The 18,940-nt window shown below is 41.8% G+C and overlaps 1 protein-coding gene across 6 annotated transcripts in view; it reads left to right on the top strand.

The window, feature by feature from the left end:
* The window catches only part of WASHC5 (WASH complex subunit 5), a 76,584-nt gene that overhangs the window by 35,627 nt on the left and 22,017 nt on the right, over positions 1-18,940 (top strand). For 4 of the 6 annotated variants that reach the window (XM_030875770.3, XM_030875771.3, XM_030875772.3 and 1 more), the window contains 10 exons: positions 935-1,059; positions 3,752-3,914; positions 4,299-4,401; positions 4,490-4,569; positions 6,954-7,057; positions 7,844-7,973; positions 9,437-9,533; positions 12,843-12,996; positions 13,810-13,897; positions 16,654-18,617. In XM_030875770.3, the coding sequence (XP_030731630.1) occupies positions 935-1,059; positions 3,752-3,914; positions 4,299-4,401; positions 4,490-4,569; positions 6,954-7,057; positions 7,844-7,973; positions 9,437-9,533; positions 12,843-12,996; positions 13,810-13,897; positions 16,654-16,710 (1,101 nt within the window). In that variant the 3' untranslated portion in view covers positions 16,711-18,617. Of the gene's footprint in view, positions 1-934; positions 1,060-3,751; positions 3,915-4,298; positions 4,402-4,489; positions 4,570-6,953; positions 7,058-7,843; positions 7,974-9,436; positions 9,534-12,842; positions 12,997-13,809; positions 13,898-16,653; positions 18,618-18,940 lie in introns of those variants that run through there. The other 2 variants (XR_009559655.2, XR_009559656.2) reach the window with 1 other exon arrangement.

The raw sequence follows: 18,940 nt of genomic DNA, 5'->3' as shown, positions 1-18,940 counted from the left end.
GGTTTGATCAGAGTGTCTACCTAAGAGCAGAATTGCTGGATCATTTAGTAATTCTGCATTTAACTTATAAACCACCAAACTGTTTCCCACAGTACCTGCACCATTTGTTCATTCCCACCAGTAGTGTCTGAGGGTTCTAGTTTTTCCACATGCTCTCCAACACTTGTTAATTTCCTTTTTTTTTTTTTTAAATTATAGCCATCCCAGTGTGTGTAAATGGCATCTCATTGTGGTTTTTTTTTTTTTTTTTTTTTTTTGCGGTACGCGGGCCTCTCACTGTTGTGGCCTCCCCCATTGCGGAGCACAGGCTGTGGACGCGCAGGCTCAGCGGCCATGGCTCACGGGCCCAGCCGCTCCACGGCATGTGGGATCTTCCCGGACCGGGGCACGAACCCGTGTCCCCTGCATCGGTAGGCGGACTCCCAAGCACTGCGCCACCAGGGAAGCCCCATGTCTGTTTTTTTATTGGGTTACTTGAGCACCAAATTCTTAAGTGTCACAGCTGAGAAGACTGATTTTAGTTGGTAGTTAACAAGGAGCCACTCTGCAAGTTTTTAATTAGGTGACTGACGTGATTCAGGTGACATTTTCAAAAGATTATGTATCTTCCAGCCTTATATTTTTGATTTTATTATTACATTGATACATGTTAACTTATAAGACAGAAAGCCAGAAATTCTTGTCTTTTTCCACTTCTCCTCAATCACTTCACTTTTTCAAAGATATTTCTTTTTTTATATATATTATATGTGGCGTTTCTGAGAGGCTATTAATACAATTTTGAAAATTTCTTCTTCAAAATCAAGGAGCATTTATATTCACTGTTCATGCAACATTGTCTTTGTAAAACTATGTGAGAAAAGGATAAGTAGGTTACCTTATCAAAGATGTACTAAATATTTATGTTCTTGGGGTTCTTTTTTTTTTTTCCTAGATTCAAGACTGGCAAAGTATGTACCAGTCCACACATATTCCAATACCAAAGTTTACCCCTGTGGATGAGTCCGTAACATTTATTGGTAGACTCTGCAGAGAAATCTTGCGGATCACGGACCCAAAGTAGGTGTATCTGAATTCCACTGGGCTTTGAACGCCATGGACAGTGTCTCTCTAAACGTATATCACATCTACTTAGATCACACCCTTGTTCCTGCCACAATTGGAGCCTTTCTAATGGGTTTATTAACTTCACTTTTTCTGAGACTGCATGTTTTCCTCAGTGTGACTGAGGAGACCCCAGTCCAAAGACATATAGATGAAAACAATTATAAGGTCTGTTCGGCCACCTCTTATTTTAGTCTGCTTCTCTTGCTTTCCAGCTGACATTTTACTCACTTGGGTTTGTGGACTCTCTGGTTTAATTAAAACTTTTAAAATTCCAAATTGCTCCTCTGTGCCTGTGTACCTATGGCACACTCCTGCATTGCAGTCACTGGCTCTTGCACTTGCCAGCTCATACCCTGACCTTTTAAGATGACCTCCTTGTTTCTTAGCCCCACCCAGGCACTTCTGCATAAGGACCAGAATTTTTTTTTAATATTTATTTATTTGGCTGCACCAGGTCTTAGTTGCAGCAGGCAGGCCCCTTAGTTGCAGCACGTGGGCTCCTTAGTTGCGGCATGCGGGCTCCTTAGTTGTGGCTCACCAGTTCCTTAGTTTCGGCATGTGAACTCTTAGTTGCGGTGCACGTAGGATCTAGTTCCCTGATGAGGGATCGACCCTGGGCCCCCCCTGCATTGGGATCGCAGAGTCTTATCCACTGCGCCACCAGGGAAGTCCCAGGACCAGCATTTCTTGAGCACTCACCTTGTGCACTCTTCCTAGCCCCTGGCACACATCCTTCACTTACTCATCACAGCAGTCTTAAGGGGTAGGCATTGTTATTCGTCCCACGTTAAATCAAAGTAACTGAGGCACAGAAAAGCTCAATCACTTGCCCAGAAGTTAATAAACAGTGGACCCAGAATACACATCGGGTGCTCTGACTCTGGAACCCAACTGTTAAAGCATGTGTCATTCAAGGGCAGACTTGGAGCCATGACTTACAGTTTATATACAGTCACGTGGGTGAAAATCTCATAATCAAAACAGCCCTGAGAATATTTCAGGTGGGCACCACAGTGGAGGCTTGACGCTGCCTGTCTCAGAAGTCTAGCTGAGCTAGTTTTCCTCATTTTTTTTCAGTTGAGCCTCTGATGAAGCAGTTGGTACTAAGCCCAACCAAGGGGAAAGCAGGCTCCTGCCTGCTGTCTTATGTTCACCCCTGGGTCGTGCTTGTTCAGTCATTCCGCCTGGTGTGCTTACCCATGGAAAGATGATTTCTCTTCTTTTTCAGTTCAGCTGTGCGTGCGTAGTTGGCTTTGTGTAAGTTGAATGTCCGTATCACACGTCTTCTTTATACTACCTTCAAATTCAGGCTGATTTTGTCCTTCGAAACTTATGAAGCTTCACAAACCAGATGTCACCTTCAGCAGAAATGAGTTCTGTCTATGCCTCATGGGCCAGAAAGCGTAAATTATCCGAAACGCTCTTTGACTTCTCTTGGGCACCCATGGGTTGGTCACCGAAGCCCTCCTAGAAAACTGTCCGCCTGACTCACCTAGTGCCGTGTTAATACTGGCAGAAAGGATTAAGCATGATTGGGATTTCCATGTCGTATATGATTTCATCATCAAAATTGGGAGCCTCTCAACTGACGCATTCAAAGTGCCAGCACTGAGCGCTGGAAGCAGGACACTGAGGCCTGAAAGTAGACTGTGGCTCTGGAAGTCATCTTGTTCTTCCATTTACTTCCAAATTTAAAATTCCCTAGCTCCTGAGCCTCTTTTAATTCCCTCCCAAGCCTCATTTCAGTAAAGATATGTATTGGCTCTTAGGATTGAGGGCATATTATTTTGTGGAGGCTGTTGAAGGTAGAGGCTGGGACTCCACCCCAGACCTACCCAATCCCACTCTCCAGAAATGGGATCTGGGCGTCTGTTTTTTAACATGCTCTACCAGTGATTTAGGTCCGTACGCCAACATTTGAGAACCATTAAAATGGTGGTTATGGGTATGGTGTTGGAAGCCTCGGTTATTTCATCTATAAAATGAAGGTCAAACAGCTCGTATATCACAGCTATTCTGAGGATGAAGTGTGAGCACACGGAAAGGTCTTGGCCCAGTGCCTGACACATAGGAAGCGCTCGGTAAACGTTGTTGGTTGTTATCATTGCCATCGTCACACTCCTGAGTCTAAAAGGGAATCGCTGGTCAATGACCAGAACTGGGAGGAGAGAGGAAATGGCTTTGTCATCATAGTCTCAGATGTGAGGACACAAGGATTCGAAGTTCCTTTCTTACCAAATTGGAAATGACACAAGACTGTGTTTTGTCCCTAGTCTCTGGATATTTAAAGAAAGACCCTCCAGAGAGACAACAGGGCTCTAAAGCCTTCCAGCCTGATGGCCGAATCTAGCCTTGTCCTCAAGACAGGACTCCAAACAGCAGCCCAACCCAGTGGAAATGAAGCAGTCAAACTGGTCACATAGCAAGGGCAGGAAGAGGTGATTTAACTGAATTTTGCCTTTCTGGCCCAGTGAACGTTCACCGTGAGATGTCTTGGGTGCCTAGATGCAGAGGTTATTAAAGCGCAAATCATGAAACCATTGTTCTTCCTATCCAATGCCCCTAATCCTGTTGCATCCCACATCCCTTCAGGATGAATTCTGAGCTGCTTTTGGGTTTTGATTTTGTTTTGTTTTTGTTTTAGAATGACATGCCACATTGACCAGCTGAACACTTGGTATGATATGAAAACCCATCAAGAGGTGACCAGCAGCCGCCTCTTCTCAGAGATCCAGAACACCTTGGGGACTTTCGGTCTGAATGGGTTAGACAGGCTTCTGTGCTTTATGATTGTCAAAGAGTTACAGGTGAGCTTTTGGCATTCGTGCGTTTTTCTGCTACCCTGGCGGAGAAGAGAGTAGTTCGTTTAACCTTTCTTTCGTGCTTTCCTAGACTGATATCAGGCATGTGTATATGACTCCTGTTAAATAGATAAGAACTGAGAATAAACTGGAGTTTCTTTGGCCAGCATAGTATTTTTATGGGTAGACTGTTCTTGTGAATTTCATCTTGGAAACCAGCAACTCCTCCTAACAGGGGTGTTTCTGATGGGAACTGGAAGTTGCTGCTTCCCTGTCATCCTATTTGTAGCGTTGTGTGAATGCAGCTAGTTTGTGTTCTGCATAGCATTTTAGTTAACTGGAGTATTTATTCATTATGTTTTGCTCTTCGATCATGCCTTCTTGTTTTAGAATTTCCTCAGCATGTTTCAGAAAATTATCTTGCGAGACAGAACTGTGCAGGATACTTTAAAAACCCTCATGAATGCCATCAGCCCCCTAAAAAGCATTGTAGGTAAGTGTTCTAAAACGAGGCTGAGGTAGAGAGAACACTGTAGCCTTTCCAAAGTTACTAAATAGAAAATCATATTTTAACCTTTCAGCAAATTCGAATAAAATTTATTTTTCTGCCATTGCCAAAACACAGAAGATATGGACCGCTTATCTGGAAGCTATCATGAAGGTATGTCGTGGGAGAGAGGGGAGAAGCAAGGCTATGGTTTTTTAATTATTATTTTCTTGTAACTTGGTTGCCCAAAGAAAGCCACTTTTCTTTCTTTGGCCATCAAAACAAAAACACAACATTTCAGTTTGTCATTATTTCTAAGTTCTTTTGATCTTTGGCTGTTCTTGACTGGGCTTTTCATTGGCCTATTCATTGTTTTTCTTTCACTGAAGAAAACTTTCATTTTGAAATGACTTTTGGCAAGAGGTGCTTTCACAGAAGGAAATAGAAGTTTTCCTCCCTCAGCTATACTCCATCCTTATGTAACAAGTTCATTAATGAGCTGCTGTCAGTTTGCCATCCTAATCTGGACTGGCCTGAGTCTCACCTCTGTAGGAAGCCAAGAGAGATTACAGAGATGCTTAGAAGAGGCTTTGGAGGTTTCCCAGTGACTATTATGGACCACTGTTAGTTGTATCAATAATTGCTGGTAATTCAATAGTAGCCAAGTCTTGGGTCTAAATCACTGATCTTTACATTAAAACCCCCAAGGACCAATTTGTCTTTTTGTCTTGAATTAGGGAACCTGCAGTCACTAAATGGGCATAATAATCTGGAACAGCATGGAAATACTTGTGCTTTTCAACAGTGACAGCAGCCACTATCCACATGGAGCTGTTGGGCGCTTAGAACGTGGCTTGTGGGGAGTGAGGACCTGAATTTCAAATTTTATTTCATTTTAATTGTTTAAATTTAAACAACCACAGGCAGCCAGTGGCTGCTCTCTTGGTCATTGCAGCTCTAGAGAAATCACAGAGAGAAAGAGTGACAGTCCAGAGCTCTCTAATAGGCAAACAAATAGGTAGAATGAGCTTATCACCTCCCAGGCTCCTTAACCTCTCCAGTATCTTATTTAAATAAGAACAAGTTACATAAAACTGCATTTATTTCTGTTTCCATTTCCAGATTGGTATTTTCTAGGGAATCCTTGACATAGAGTATCTGGAATTAAGCAAGGAATTATATGGGCAGAGACAAGGTTGGAGGGACATTTTTGAGTGGCCTGGAAGAACCCACTGTTTTCTTGGCCTTGCCCTATTCTAATTTTTAAATAATAATAGTTTTCTGTTAATAAAAGGTTTCTTACTTACAAATAGCATTTTTTTGGATTCACTTTTATTTTCTTGACATAAGTAGAGTAGCCTCATAAGAATAGTGGTCGAAGGTAGTACATTTGAGGTCGTTTGACACTTTTAACTGTTATAAAGTCCATTGATCTAAATGATACCTTTTCTTCACTCTTAGAGAAGACCACTCTTTTTTTTCCTGTCTCTGCTCCCAACAACTCAGAGGAAATGTGTTCATTTCTTCTTTATTGTTGCCATCATTACTAAACAACCTCCCTTCGTATTCCTCCTCTCCCCTTTGCTAATCTTTTAGGGATAGCTTTTCTAGAAAAGAGAAGGAATTTACTGCATAAAAAGTTAGGGTATACTGTTGACTTTATGATACCAACAAATTGAACTTGTCAGAGCCAGCTGAACTCTTACCTCAAACTGACCCAAAGATAGTTCCCTAACACCTGACAGTCGCCATGGATACCTCCAAATATCCTTTATGCTCATCATTACTTGGAAATTACAATGGTTGATCCACCGTGTTAGCATAACTCCAGGTCACAAATCCATTCTTTTAATAGCTTGCGAATTACATTTTGTTACAATTGGCTTCCATTGTTATCCTGTATGTTTTATTTCGTACATTCAAAAGAATTATTCTGTGACAATGTCCATAGTCTTCGCTAGATTCCTTAAGAGGTCCAAGGTGCCAACAAAAGGTTAAGAACCTCCGGATTCGGGGTTATCAGTGTTAGAAGGGCCTTCTTGGAAGATTGTATGTAGATTATTTTATTACCTAGATTATTTCTTGATCTGTAATCCTGAGTGATGTAGACAGGCTTATATTGACCGAATATTAGAGTGAAATGACATCCTTAGGACTTGAGAAATTTCAGTTTAGGACAAATAAAGGAAGTAGGGCTTCTCATTAGTGGGTACTGAACATGGAGAATTTATTCCAAAAGATCAAAAATAGAGCTTCAAAACACACACCTTTAATCCATGGACAATTGAGCATTAATGGATCACTTTGTAAACTGTTAGACATCAGGGCTATTTTGAAGTTGGTGTACAGGAATCTCTCCAGACATTTCTTGAAGGGTCCTCTGCTCCGTTAGGGATGATGCTGGCCTTAGCCATAAAGGCAGTCCAGGAAATCCTTGAATTTTTCTTTAGAATGTTGTGATCCTTCCAATAAAAGCTCGTCATCTTTTTGTTTGTCTCCTCGCTATCTGTTTGAAATCCTTGTGTAGTTTACCTGTTCTCTCTCTTGCTTGTTCACAGGTTGGGCAGATGCAGATTCTGAGACAACAGATTGCCAATGAATTAAATTATTCTTGTCGGTTTGACTCCAAACATCTGGCAGCTGCTTTGGAGAATCTCAATAAGTAAGTGCTGGCATTTGAAACAGCCAGCTGTGGGCCTGGATTGTTCATCATCGATTAGCATTCCAGTTTCTTGTTCAATACCTGCTCTTTTAAGTTCTTCTTGAGTGAGAAGGCTCTCTGAATTTACAGGCTTTCTTCCCATAGGTAATCAAATCTGTCTTGGTCTGTCTCTCTTTTTTTTTTCTTTTTTTTGATAGATTCATTTATTCAGCCAACATATATTGATCACTTAATACACACCAGACACCATGCTAGGTACTTGCACAGACTGAGAAGGCAATTATTACCAAAATCCACTCCTGGCTTTCCATAGGACTGAGTCACTAATTCTTCTGAGGGCGGTGGAAGCGCACTGCTGCCCGGGTGTGGCTGTGAGAACGCATCCCGGTGCACAGCCACACCCTTTACCTCTCCTTCAGCTTGCTCTCTTTTCGAGCCTCCTGCTTAAAGATAAATAATCTGTGCTTCTTGGTCACAAAGTCAGTGCTTTTGACAAAGTAGGTAGTGAAAACAGTTCAGTCAATTCATAAAACTTTGAATGGTGAAAGCATTTGATTTGGGTGAACTCCAAAAGATAATGTAATTCTCGGTCAAATTTTCCATTTGTAACCAATGACAGGTATGGAAATTGAGAATTAGAAGGATCAAGCCCTTGTTTTACAGATGAGGACACTGGATCCCTGGAAGATCATAGCTTGTATTAACTGTTGTCTAGATTCATTTTATCTCTAATGTTTATCACTGTTGTTTTTGTTTTTGTTTTTGTTTTCCTTCACCTTCATCTAGGGCTCTCCTAGCAGATATCGAAGCCCACTACCAGGACCCTTCACTTCCTTACCCCAAAGAAGATAACACACTCTTATATGAAATCACAGCCTACCTGGAGGCAGCTGGCATCCACAACCCACTGAACAAGGTTAACGATTAAAATATATGATGGTGTGGTGGGGGATAGTGTGGTACCTAAGGCCATCTGGCCCAGATTGCTGTGCTCAGGTACTGGGAGGACCTGGTTCCCATCCTGGAGCCTCCCTTCTCTTGAGTTCCTGCCCTTTCTGGGCTCCCGTTTCCCACGTGTAATATGAGGATGATCACACCGTCCCTGCCTCACTCAGGGCTGTGGGAATCAAGTGATACAGTGTTTGTCAGAACTCGTTGAAAAGTGAAAAGCGCTATATCTATAGGAGATGTGTTTTAGGTTTCTCTGCGGGTTGGTATTTGAACTGCAACTAAATGGTGGCATTGATCCTTCTTGCCCAAAGATACTTCCCTCTGTGGCTGACAGTAATCACAATCACAGTCTGGGGCCACAAGTCCTTTTCTGCAATTCTGATCTCCATAAACCTCTGAGAACTGAAAGTTTTTTCCACAAGTTGGTACCAGATCTCACTTGGTGCCAAAACCTGTCCCAAACTGACTTGCGGCTGTTTATACTCCTGTGAATTTTCATGTTTTGATGCCGAAATACTGATAACTTTCATTACAGGTTGTTACCCTAGACTCTATATTACCTTTCTAAAATCTTTATTGTAATATGAAATTCTGAAATCTATACAATCCCCTGGGTTTGGGGTAAAAAATTATGAACCTAAGTAGCACCTAACATTTTGTAATCATGTGCCAAGCACTGTGTTAACCCCACGATGGGTGCTGTCACTTGATCTCAAAGCAGTCCCTTAAATGTGCCCTTGTTGGGGGAGGATCCTGAGGCTCAGAGGTTGATAACTTCCCAGGGCTCCACACTAGCCAGCAATGGAGCCTGGCAGTCCGCCTGGCAGTCTGACCAGAGCGGGCGCTCCTGGCCAGGATGCCACCCCACCTCCCAGGGAACCGGTCCAACAGGGAGGAGGGAGACGGCTGGGTGTGTTCTGACTGTACTTCTCTGCCCCGTGAACTGGGGTGATGCTACATCCAGAGACTGCTCTGTGGCATTGCCTGCGGGAAAGCCACTGGACAAAGAGACGTCTGCTTGCTTCCTGCTTACACGCCGCCACGCACTGCTCTGCGGGTCTTTCCTTCTTTCTTTCTCCCTCTTTCTCTTTCCCTCCCTCTGCCCTCCTTCCAGCTTTGCCTTGACTTTCTTGCTCATCGCCTTTTTCTCCCCTCCTTTTGTTGCTGACATTAACAGGATTCAGGGGGGAGGTAACTGCTAATCTAAGCAAAATTGTTCCCATCCCAACAGGGCTAATTGTCAAGTGGGTATCTGTTTGGTGGGGGAATGGTCAGTGGTAAATAAAACTCTGAAGGCAGCAAGTTAATGGAACCATCCTAGTTTTCAGCAGTCAGAAGAGCCAACAAATAAATGGCAGCTTCCCTTTGAAAGTGTATTCTGTGGTATTGTGTGATGCGAAGAGCCCATCTCTTCCCTTCTCTTTCCAGATATACATAACAACAAAGCGCTTACCCTACTTCCCGGTTGTCAACTTTCTATTTTTGATCGCCCAGTTGCCAAAACTTCAGTACAGCAAAAACCTAGGTACTGTATGACATTTATTCTTTGCAGTAAGGAACAATAACGGTAGATTAACATCTAACCAAACAGCTCTTGGTATAGAATGCTATGTCACACATGAGGTCTTTCATAGTTAATTGCGTGTTTATAAAATCCATGTCTTTGGGCCTCTGAAATATGATGCAGACGGTGGATTTAATATCAACCAAGTATAATCCACCTTTAATTTACAGTGGCTGATTATCCAACTTGTAAAATGTGTGGGACCTTTGCTTCTCTCTCTTCTTTAAGGAGCTGATTATGGTGGGAAAGAAACTTCTTTTTGGTTAATGTTCTTTCAGCAAGTGTCATGGGCCTACTGTGTATCTGGAACTTTGGTATGAAGAGTAAAAATATGGTTACATACAGGAGACTAATCCAGGGATATCCAGTACTTTATTTTTGAAAATACTTGATACAAACAATAGATACCAAAGGCTATCAGTATATTTGTCCTGTCCAAGGATATAACCCAATGTTTTTTTGTCATTGACTTTATCTTGAACATTTTTATAAGATTCCCGGGTATTTCCTCTGTCTCCAAACTTTATATCTAAGTAGAGATTTTTAGAATCTGCTGTAGAGTTTAATTTACTCTGAAAGTATTGTAAGAGCTTTTCCATGAATGTAACCATATACTTTTTTTAACCAGCAATTCCAAAATATATTTCTTCCTTCAAGTATTTCCCTTCCTATTCCAAAAGGTTTTTTTTTAGGATAAAGATGTGGATTCTCTGTAAGGTTTTTATTCCCTCATTCAAAAAGATTCCTTGATTCCAGACACAGCCCCAATAACAATACCTGTTACAGCCACAGAATGCAGGGCATGGTGGCGCCCAGTAAGTCCTTGCCATAAGAGGGAGGGAACACGTGTGTGTTTGGATTCTGGCTTCATGACTTATCACCTGTGTGACTTTGGCCAAGTTACTTAACCTCTCAGGCCAAGCAGATTTCAAAAATACCTATGACATTACCTCTCACAGAGCAAATGCTTATCTGATGCTGGATCCTTTTCTGTATGTTGGTCAAAATCAATGTAAAGAACCATCCCAAGATGGACTTAAAAGTTCATCTCAAGATTCAGAGATTCATGACCTCCCTCTCTTGTCCCTGTGTTATTACAAAATAAGAATATATGCTTCTTTATAATGGTGAATTGTCAGTGCATGAAGATACCTTGTTTTCATTAAGACGGTTTGTTAAGTGGTCTCGTTCTTAGGTAATATTTCTTTCATTGCATGTATGGTTATGGTCAGGCTCCTTGATTATACAACTCCTTATGGGAAATATGTCACTATTCCAGTGAAATAGTGATAGTGGAAGATCAGAATTCCCAGATCTTTAAACAAAACAGAACAAAACTGTTAAGTGTCTTAGAAATGTATGTATACCTGACTACAGTTCTTTTTTTTTTTTAATATTTATTTATTTATTTTGGCCGTCTGGGTCTTAGTTGCAGCACGTGGGATCTTCATTGCGGCATGTGGGAACTTTTTAGTTGCGGCATGCAGACTCTTCAGTTGTGGCATGCTGACTTCTTAGTTGCGGCATGCTGACTTCTTAGTTGCGGATCTAGTTCCCTGGCCAGGGATCAAACCTGTGCCCCCTGCATTGTGCCCACTCTACCACCAGAGAAGTCCCCTGGCTACAGTACTTTTCATGAATTAGGCTGATGTGTTAAGTCGGGGATCAAATTAAAGAAAAGCAGGACTGAGGAAGGAACATCGGCATGTTTGTGGACCCTAAAAACATTTATTTAACCTTGTAAGCATTGTTCTCAAGACTGATCTGAGAAACGCACGCCTGCCTTGGTCTTTTAAGGAAGAATCTCTGTGGTGCTCATTCAGAGGAAGTTTTTGTTGTAAACATCACTTTTGTTCTCCACCTGGAAAGGATTACTTCTCCATGTTCTGAGTATGGCTAGAGTCTTTTGCAGTGGGCATTGAGTAATTTGGAATTGCCAAGGCCTGGGTTAGGTAACTTGTTTTGGCATCTTAAGTAAGTTTTTCCAGTCTTCACAAAAACCCAAATATGGGATCTGCGGGTCTGTCTGACCAGTTTTAACTTTTAATCAACTGCCAATCCTTTTCGCAAAGTGGTTGTACCATTTTACAGCCCATCAGCATTTGGCCATCTCAGTCTTTTTAATTTGAACCATTCTAATGAGTGTGTATGGTATCTCATTATAGTTTTAACTTGCCTTTCCCTGATGATTAATGATGTTGAGCACTTTTTCAAGTGCTTTTTGGCCGTTCTTTATATGTTTTTTGTTTGTTTCTTTATATTTTTCTTTGTTAAGTGTCTGTTCAAGTCTTTTGCCTATTTTTAAATTGGGCTGGTTGCCTTTTTTAAAAAATTAATTAATTTATTTTTATTTTTGGCTGTGTTGGGTCTTTGTTGCTGCGCACGGGCTTTCTCTAGTTGTGGCGAGAAGGGGCTACTCTTGGTTGCGGTGCACGGGCTTCTCATTGCAGTGGCTTCTCTTGTTGCAGAGCATGGGCTCTAGGCGTGCGAACTTCAGTAGTTGTGGCATGCGGGCTCACTAGTTGTGGCTCACGGGCGCTAGAGCACAGGCTTAGTAGTTGTGGCTCATGGGCTTAGCTGCTCCACAGCATGTGGGATCTTCCCAGACAAGGGCTCGAACCCACGTCCTTTTGTTTTGTTTTGTTTTCAACATTGTGGTCTGTCTCCTGTTCCCCATACAGCCATTCAGGCAGAAGGTCAAGGTCTCCAGATTTGGGCAGAAATCCTTAGTGAAAAGGCCAGCTTTGGCACTCACTCACTTGACATATTTCCTTCTTCGACTGTCCTGATTTCTGCACGTTCTTTTCTTGTGTAACATTTAACCTTGTGTTTAAAGATACTTTTAAAATCTTATCCAGCATTTTGAATGTTTTCATTTAAGAGAGTACTTCAAGGTATTTAGTATGCCATGCTGCCATTAACAGAAGCCGATTCTAGGCAATTTTTATTTCCTCATTTACGTTTATCTATATCTTTAAATTTTCTACAGTTGCATCCATTAATTATATAATCCAGAAGAAACAGTGATGGTAATTATAAAAATTAGTACCCAGTTTAGGATGTTGAATACTTCAGACCACTAGAAGCCTCCACCAAATCCTGGGCCTAATTCAAAATGTAGTCCTGGATTATCATTCCCTCACGTAATCATCTGCCAGTGGTGATATGGGCCCCAGACATTTTGACATTCACGAACATTCATACTAAATGAATGTTGCCTAAGGCAAGCAGTTCGCTTGGTGGTAATTTGTAATTTGTCGGTCCTTGCAGGCATGGTCTGCCGAAAACCTGCCGACCCTGTGGATTGGCCGCCACTCGTGCTGGGACTGCTCACCCTGCTGAAGCAGTTTCATTCCCGGTACACAGAACAGTTCCTGGCATTGATCGGCCAGTTTATCCGCTCCACAGTGGAGCAGTGTACAAGGTACAGAAGGCCAACCAGGAAAAAATGGAATTGATGTTACAGAATGGGCTGGGAACCTCGCATGGCAAATTCCTCTTATCATCCCCCTAGTAGAGACAGGAACTGACTGCTCACCTGGCTCTGTAAAGCAGGTCGGGGCACATCTCCTTGTTTGGGGCAATTAAAGGTGTGCCCATCCTTAGTCACTCTGCCGAGGAGCCCTGGGAGCACGCACTGTGAATGCGTCATAACCACCATCAGCAAGCTCCGTGGGGAGAAGGTACAGGCCTGCCCCTCTGCATCCTGGACACTGTGCTCAGACCTCAGTGAGCCCGTGTCCTCCCACTGGGCCACTGCCCAGGGATGGCTCCACCCTCCAGTGGAGTGTCAGGGAGCACCTCGTGGGCAGCATAGCCCGAGTTCCTGGTGTGTAATGGAACGAATTGCACGGAAGTTCCTACGTGATATAAAGCTTGTAAACCTTTAGTTCTCCCCTCCCCCACCCCAAATGTGGCTTTTCTGGGATAGAAACAAGTTATTTGCATGAGATGCTGGGTCCTGAGTCTCCTTCTCCGCTACCCTAAAGGGTCAGCAGGCACCATGTGGTGCAGCCCCGTGTAGGCCGTTCAGAGAAGTTTGATTCCATCCTCCGGGCTGTGTTCTGAAGATAGGCCAGCAAGATCTGGCTTGCTGTGACTCAGGAGGAGGTGCTGTAGATGTGCCTCTACTTTGGCTTCATTTAGTCATCTGTCGTTTTTTTAGTCTTTCAGTATTTTGACTGAGGGTCCACTGTGTACAAAGCAGTTAACCGATCCAGACTGTTCTCTGTTGCAGCCAGAAGATACCAGAAATGCCTGCAGATGTTGTGGGTGCCCTTCTGTTTCTGGAGGATTATGTTCGGTACACAAAGCTACCCAGGAGGGTAAGCAGTAGATAAAGAACAATATTAATGCCCTTTTTGTAGAAAGATGGTATGAAGCATGGCCTTGGACCCATGAGGAGTGAAGTCCAGAGGCTTATTCCCAGTGGACACCTCTGAGCCCCTCGCCCTGCTCTACCCCCGGCTCGGCTCTAAGATGTTCCCTCCTCCTCCACGTGTTCAGTGCTTTGCGAGAAGACAGGGTTGAACACAGCTTCCTCCCTCTTCTTGCCCTCTACCACACCCTCCTCCGGTCTGCAGCTCAGCCTGTTGAGGAGGAGCTAAGATGAGCTCCAGGGGAGAATTCCTTAAGGGGTCGGGGTAGAGAATGATTGTGTGCTTCATTTTTCATCTCTACAGTAACCTGCTTCCCACAGCAAGTTTGGCTAAGTTCACACCATGGTTGAAGTGCTATACAACCACCGTTTCCAAAAATGACAGATTACTTTCCACCTCCTAAGATACTCTTTTATTTTCTCAGTAGTAATTCCACTTTGGTAAGTTTTAGTTGAGAGTGGAGAGCTTGACCCTGAAATATAAAAAAACCTTCAATAGATGCTGAAAAGCCATTCTGATTTTGAAAAATTAGTAGGTTAGGAATCAAAGTTACTTTTTTATAACAAAAACCAAAGATGACGCTTTTAAAATTAACTAGCAAGGTCAGACTTAATTCTAAGTGCTACTGGCATTCTCATCAAGGTCAGGACGATAAGAGTTACATGGTGATGCTGATGCTCACTGCTGCTTTTGTTGTACAGGTTCCAGACAATAGAATAGGAAATGAAAGATTTAAGATGCATCATGAAAAGAAGACAGATTTGTTTTATTGAGAATGAATTTGTCTTCCTTGAATACCCGATAGAAACTTGTGGAAAACTATTAAAACAATAAGAATTCAGAAAGTAAGCTGATTACATAATATACAAAGTGAATACACTAATAACCAATTCAAAACTATAATGTGAAAAAGATCCTATTGACAGAATTAGCAAGGAAATAACATAGCCAAGAATAATAAACTCTGTAAGAGATATGAAAGAATATTTAGGAAAAAACTATAAAATTTTGAAGTCCACATTTCTGAATGAGGAAACTCAAGTATTAGTTCTTTCTAGTTTATAATCTTATTGCAGTTATAATCAAAATCCCAGATAATGTTTATAACTTGGAGGGGGGTTAGAATTTTTTTAAATTTCATAGAACTGGGCTTCCCTGGTTGCGCAGTGGTTGAGTCCGCCTGCCGATGCAGGGGACACAGGTTCATGCCCTGGTCCGGGAAGATCCCACATGCCGCGGAGCGGCTGGGCCCGTGAGCCATGGCCGCTGGGCCTGCGCGTCTGGAGCCTGTGCTCCACAACGGGAGCGGCCACAACGGTGAGAGGCCCGTGTACCGAAAAAAAAAAAAAAATCATAGAACTTAGGCTAAAGCGGAACATCCTATATATAACACCAAAGGAGGAAGCCACAAAGGATTTAGAGATTTCATCTCTTATAAGTGCTGAATGTAATGAAACAATTCTCTGTCAGATGTCTCAAAATTTTTTTTAAAAAATTGGGAAAACTATTAACAAAAGAACTTTTTTTTTCTAACTTATAGTGTGCTCTTCTAGATCAATAAGAAAAAGATAATCAATCCAACTGAAAAAAAAAAAAAAAGGAGTTTTCAGGAAACAGGCAGTTTTCAGGAAAAGAAATACAAGTGGCCAGTAAACATTTGTGAAGATGTTCAACCTTACGTTAAAGGGACATGAATCAAAGTAACAGTAAAATGGGTAAAAAGTAAAATGTTGGGCGCCCAGTGCTTGGGAAAGTTTCAAAGAAATGGGACTTCTCAGTACTATCAATGGGAATGTAAATTTGCTTATCTCTGGAGAGGGCAATTTGACTTTATCTATTTAAAAAACTTTTGTAATATCTTACTGATCCCAGCAATTCCACTGCTAGAAATTTACCTGCTGGGTATATATGCAAAAGTTCACCAAGATGTACATGTAAGGATATTCAGAACATAAAATTTAGCAGAAGGACAGAAAATTATGTGATTCTAGTTTTGAGTGTGTGTGTGAGTGTGTGTAAACTGGAAGAATTTGATACAAAATAATTAGCAGTTTTAGTTTTCTCGTAAGGAATTGAGATTAGAGATTATTCCTTTTTTATACTTCTCTACATTTGCTAAATTTTCTCTAATTAGCAGGTGATAACTTTATAGTCAGAAAAAAATTAAATACTGCTCTTAAAGACTACCAATTTCCAGTGCTTGGAGATCACCTAGTTCTACATTCCACCCCATTTACCCCGTTCCACCCCTCTGAGGGCTTCCCCAGCACAGTTAAGGAATGCCTGCCTTTGAGGGTCTTCCTCCTCTGGCCTCAGTCACTTGCCAGATGTCCCGTTCTGGCAAGTGACTGAGGTTGGCCATCAGTTAATTATGAGGTGACCTGAGACTACTTCTTAGTACTTCCCAGAGGCATGTGCATCCTTGCAGATCCAAGTGCCTTTAAGAGCCAAGGAGCTCACGTCTGGGGCGGGGGTGGGGGGACAGGGAGCTGTATAGCATCCCTTCAGATGTCAGCAGTGCCAAGAAATTAGACACCAGCAGTAGGACACCAGAAGCAGAAGGTGGCGGTTTCAATTAGTGGCCCAGTATTTCCCTGTGATTCACCTTGCTCCATAGGGTGTCTTCATGTCATTAATTTTCATATGGAAAAATTTGAATTGCTTCTTATAACACTATGAAAGTTAACTCTTATTTTTTTTAGGTTGCTGAAGCACACGTGCCTAATTTCATTTTTGATGAGTTCAGAACAGTCCTGTGACGTTTTTTGACTTCTGCGTCTTCAGTGGAAGGATTATCCTTAAATCTTCCCACCGTCACTAAAATGAACTTGGAAATGAAAAGAAACCCGACTGCTCAAAGAACTGCATTTTTTCCCTTTATTGTGGGAAACGTCAGACGTTCTGAGTAAGATGTATTTCACGGAACTAATTAATTAATATTGTTTAAATCATGGTATTATATACAATTTATATCATGTAGAAGCAGAACACATTTTGTACTGCCTCTTATAAATGCTGAGTGTAATTGTTGTGTATAAATCCATTTAGTTTTATGTTCTAGAGAGCTATTTGTGCAACTCCAGATTTTCAGTAAAATAGTACTGCCAGTACCCAAAGTCATCCTTCTGCCTATGATTCAAAAACCACATATTCACCCTGCAAAAAACCTTGTCTGGAAGGTAAGAGAGGAGCCTGGTAGGTCCAGTGTTGTGTCCATGGTCACATCCACGACAGGCTGGCAGGCACATGGTGACTAGAGAGACTAGTAGCAGATGCAGAGACCATGCAATCCGTGGACCACGTACCATGGAAGTTTGTTCATGTCTGAGGCTCAGTGTCCTCTTCCAATCCAGATACCTTGGGGGTTCCCTGCAGCCCTTCTGTAGGACTCCCCAACTTCAGCTGCTCCTTCCTCAGCAAGCCCTGAGCCCCACCCCAAGTCCCCACTCCCTTTTTTTTTTTTTTTATAACAGCTTAGCCATTAGCTTTTAACTCCTCCAAAATCCTAAATCACTTCTGAATGAAAATTACCCTGAAAGAGGAGCTGCCATCCTCCTGTGGCGATTTGGATAAGAGCAAGAAAGGTGTTTTAACTCTGACTGTATAGCTATGTCCTCTGGAGAGGAGAGGTACAAGCAAAAGAAACAAACAAAAAACACCCAGTATCTGAAATGTGCTTGACAGTCAGTTAGCAAATAGTAAGAAAAGCAGCATTAATTTGTAGTCAGGAGGCAAAGCTTGAGTCCTGATTCTGCCACTAGTTAAACTTTGTCCCAGGGTAGCCTACTGGCATCATCTATAAAATCAGGGCTAATGATTTCTCTGGTTCCCTTCAGTTTTCTGATTTTATGATAAGTTATTTCTTTTGTCAGAAGGTCTCAAATCCTAAGATACTGGAAGAGAAAAAAAATGACTTTGTATGCTTCATTTCACCATCATTGTAGAAAGGATTTTAAAAAGCATCTAGTCAGCAGAGGGAAGCAGAAGGCTTATCAGCCCAGCTTGGTGGAAACCCAGGGAGGAATTTTAAAAGTGAACTGAAAGTTGCCTGGCATGTAAGGAGTTTGGGAGTCTCACCCACCGAAGCTGACACGTGAACTCAGCCGGTAAGTCTGTGGCCATCGTACGTCCACTTCTCAGAACTATCTTGCTGTTTCTCATTTGTAATCAGGTGCACTGCAGTAACTGCATGAAATGAGAGCTTTAGTTCTCTGTGAAAATGTTCCCCGCATAGAAAGCCAGCTGCTAATAAAATGGTGAGATCTAAGAAAGTGTATTTTTAACCAGACAATTGAAGTGTATGATTTATCAGAGGGGAATTTCACAAAACCAAGCAAATGAGTCCACATACGCTGTGCTAAAACAAGGCGAAGTGATCTGGCTAGTGAAAAATTTCCTCAACTGAAAAAATTTCAACTTAAAAGTTGAACAAGAGAAATGTTAATTATAAAAGCTTTATTTTATAAATAAAATTTTAGCTCTAATCGTTAGAATCTGAAGTAGTTACTTAAAATTCCTGGTTGTATTTTACTGCTCTTTTAATGGAAGCAATTTACTTTAGTGATATTTGGGGATTTACTTAAGTCTCATGATACCCTTCTGAATGTCCATAATCGCTTCAAATGTACTGTAAACTCAGTAAAGTCTGACTGATTTTAAGGCATTATGCCAGATATTGCAAGTGCTTATTTGTTCATTCACTGTTTCTTGAAATAAGCCTAGCCTGGCTTATTAATGTTACACAGTGGAATTTATATAAAGCCCTCGATTGCCTTTCCATATAAATGTGATATTTTCTAAGAACTCAGAAAATAACCTTATCCAATTGCATAAGTGAGGAAAGACAGGTGGATAGATGAGGAAAATAAGGTCCAGAGATATTAAGGCAACTTCCCCAGCGTCAGGAGTTATTTAACAGAATAGGTTTCCCTCCGTATTTTCCATCCCACTTTAGTTTCTTTTTCATGAAGTTACGTAAAGAAGTCCACA

The sequence above is a fragment of the Globicephala melas genome, chromosome 17, assembly GCF_963455315.2.
Source record: "Globicephala melas chromosome 17, mGloMel1.2, whole genome shotgun sequence".
Taxonomy (NCBI): domain Eukaryota; kingdom Metazoa; phylum Chordata; class Mammalia; order Artiodactyla; family Delphinidae; genus Globicephala; species Globicephala melas.
The sequence above is the reverse complement of the archived record's forward strand: the minus strand, read 5'-3'. Positions and strand labels throughout refer to the sequence as shown.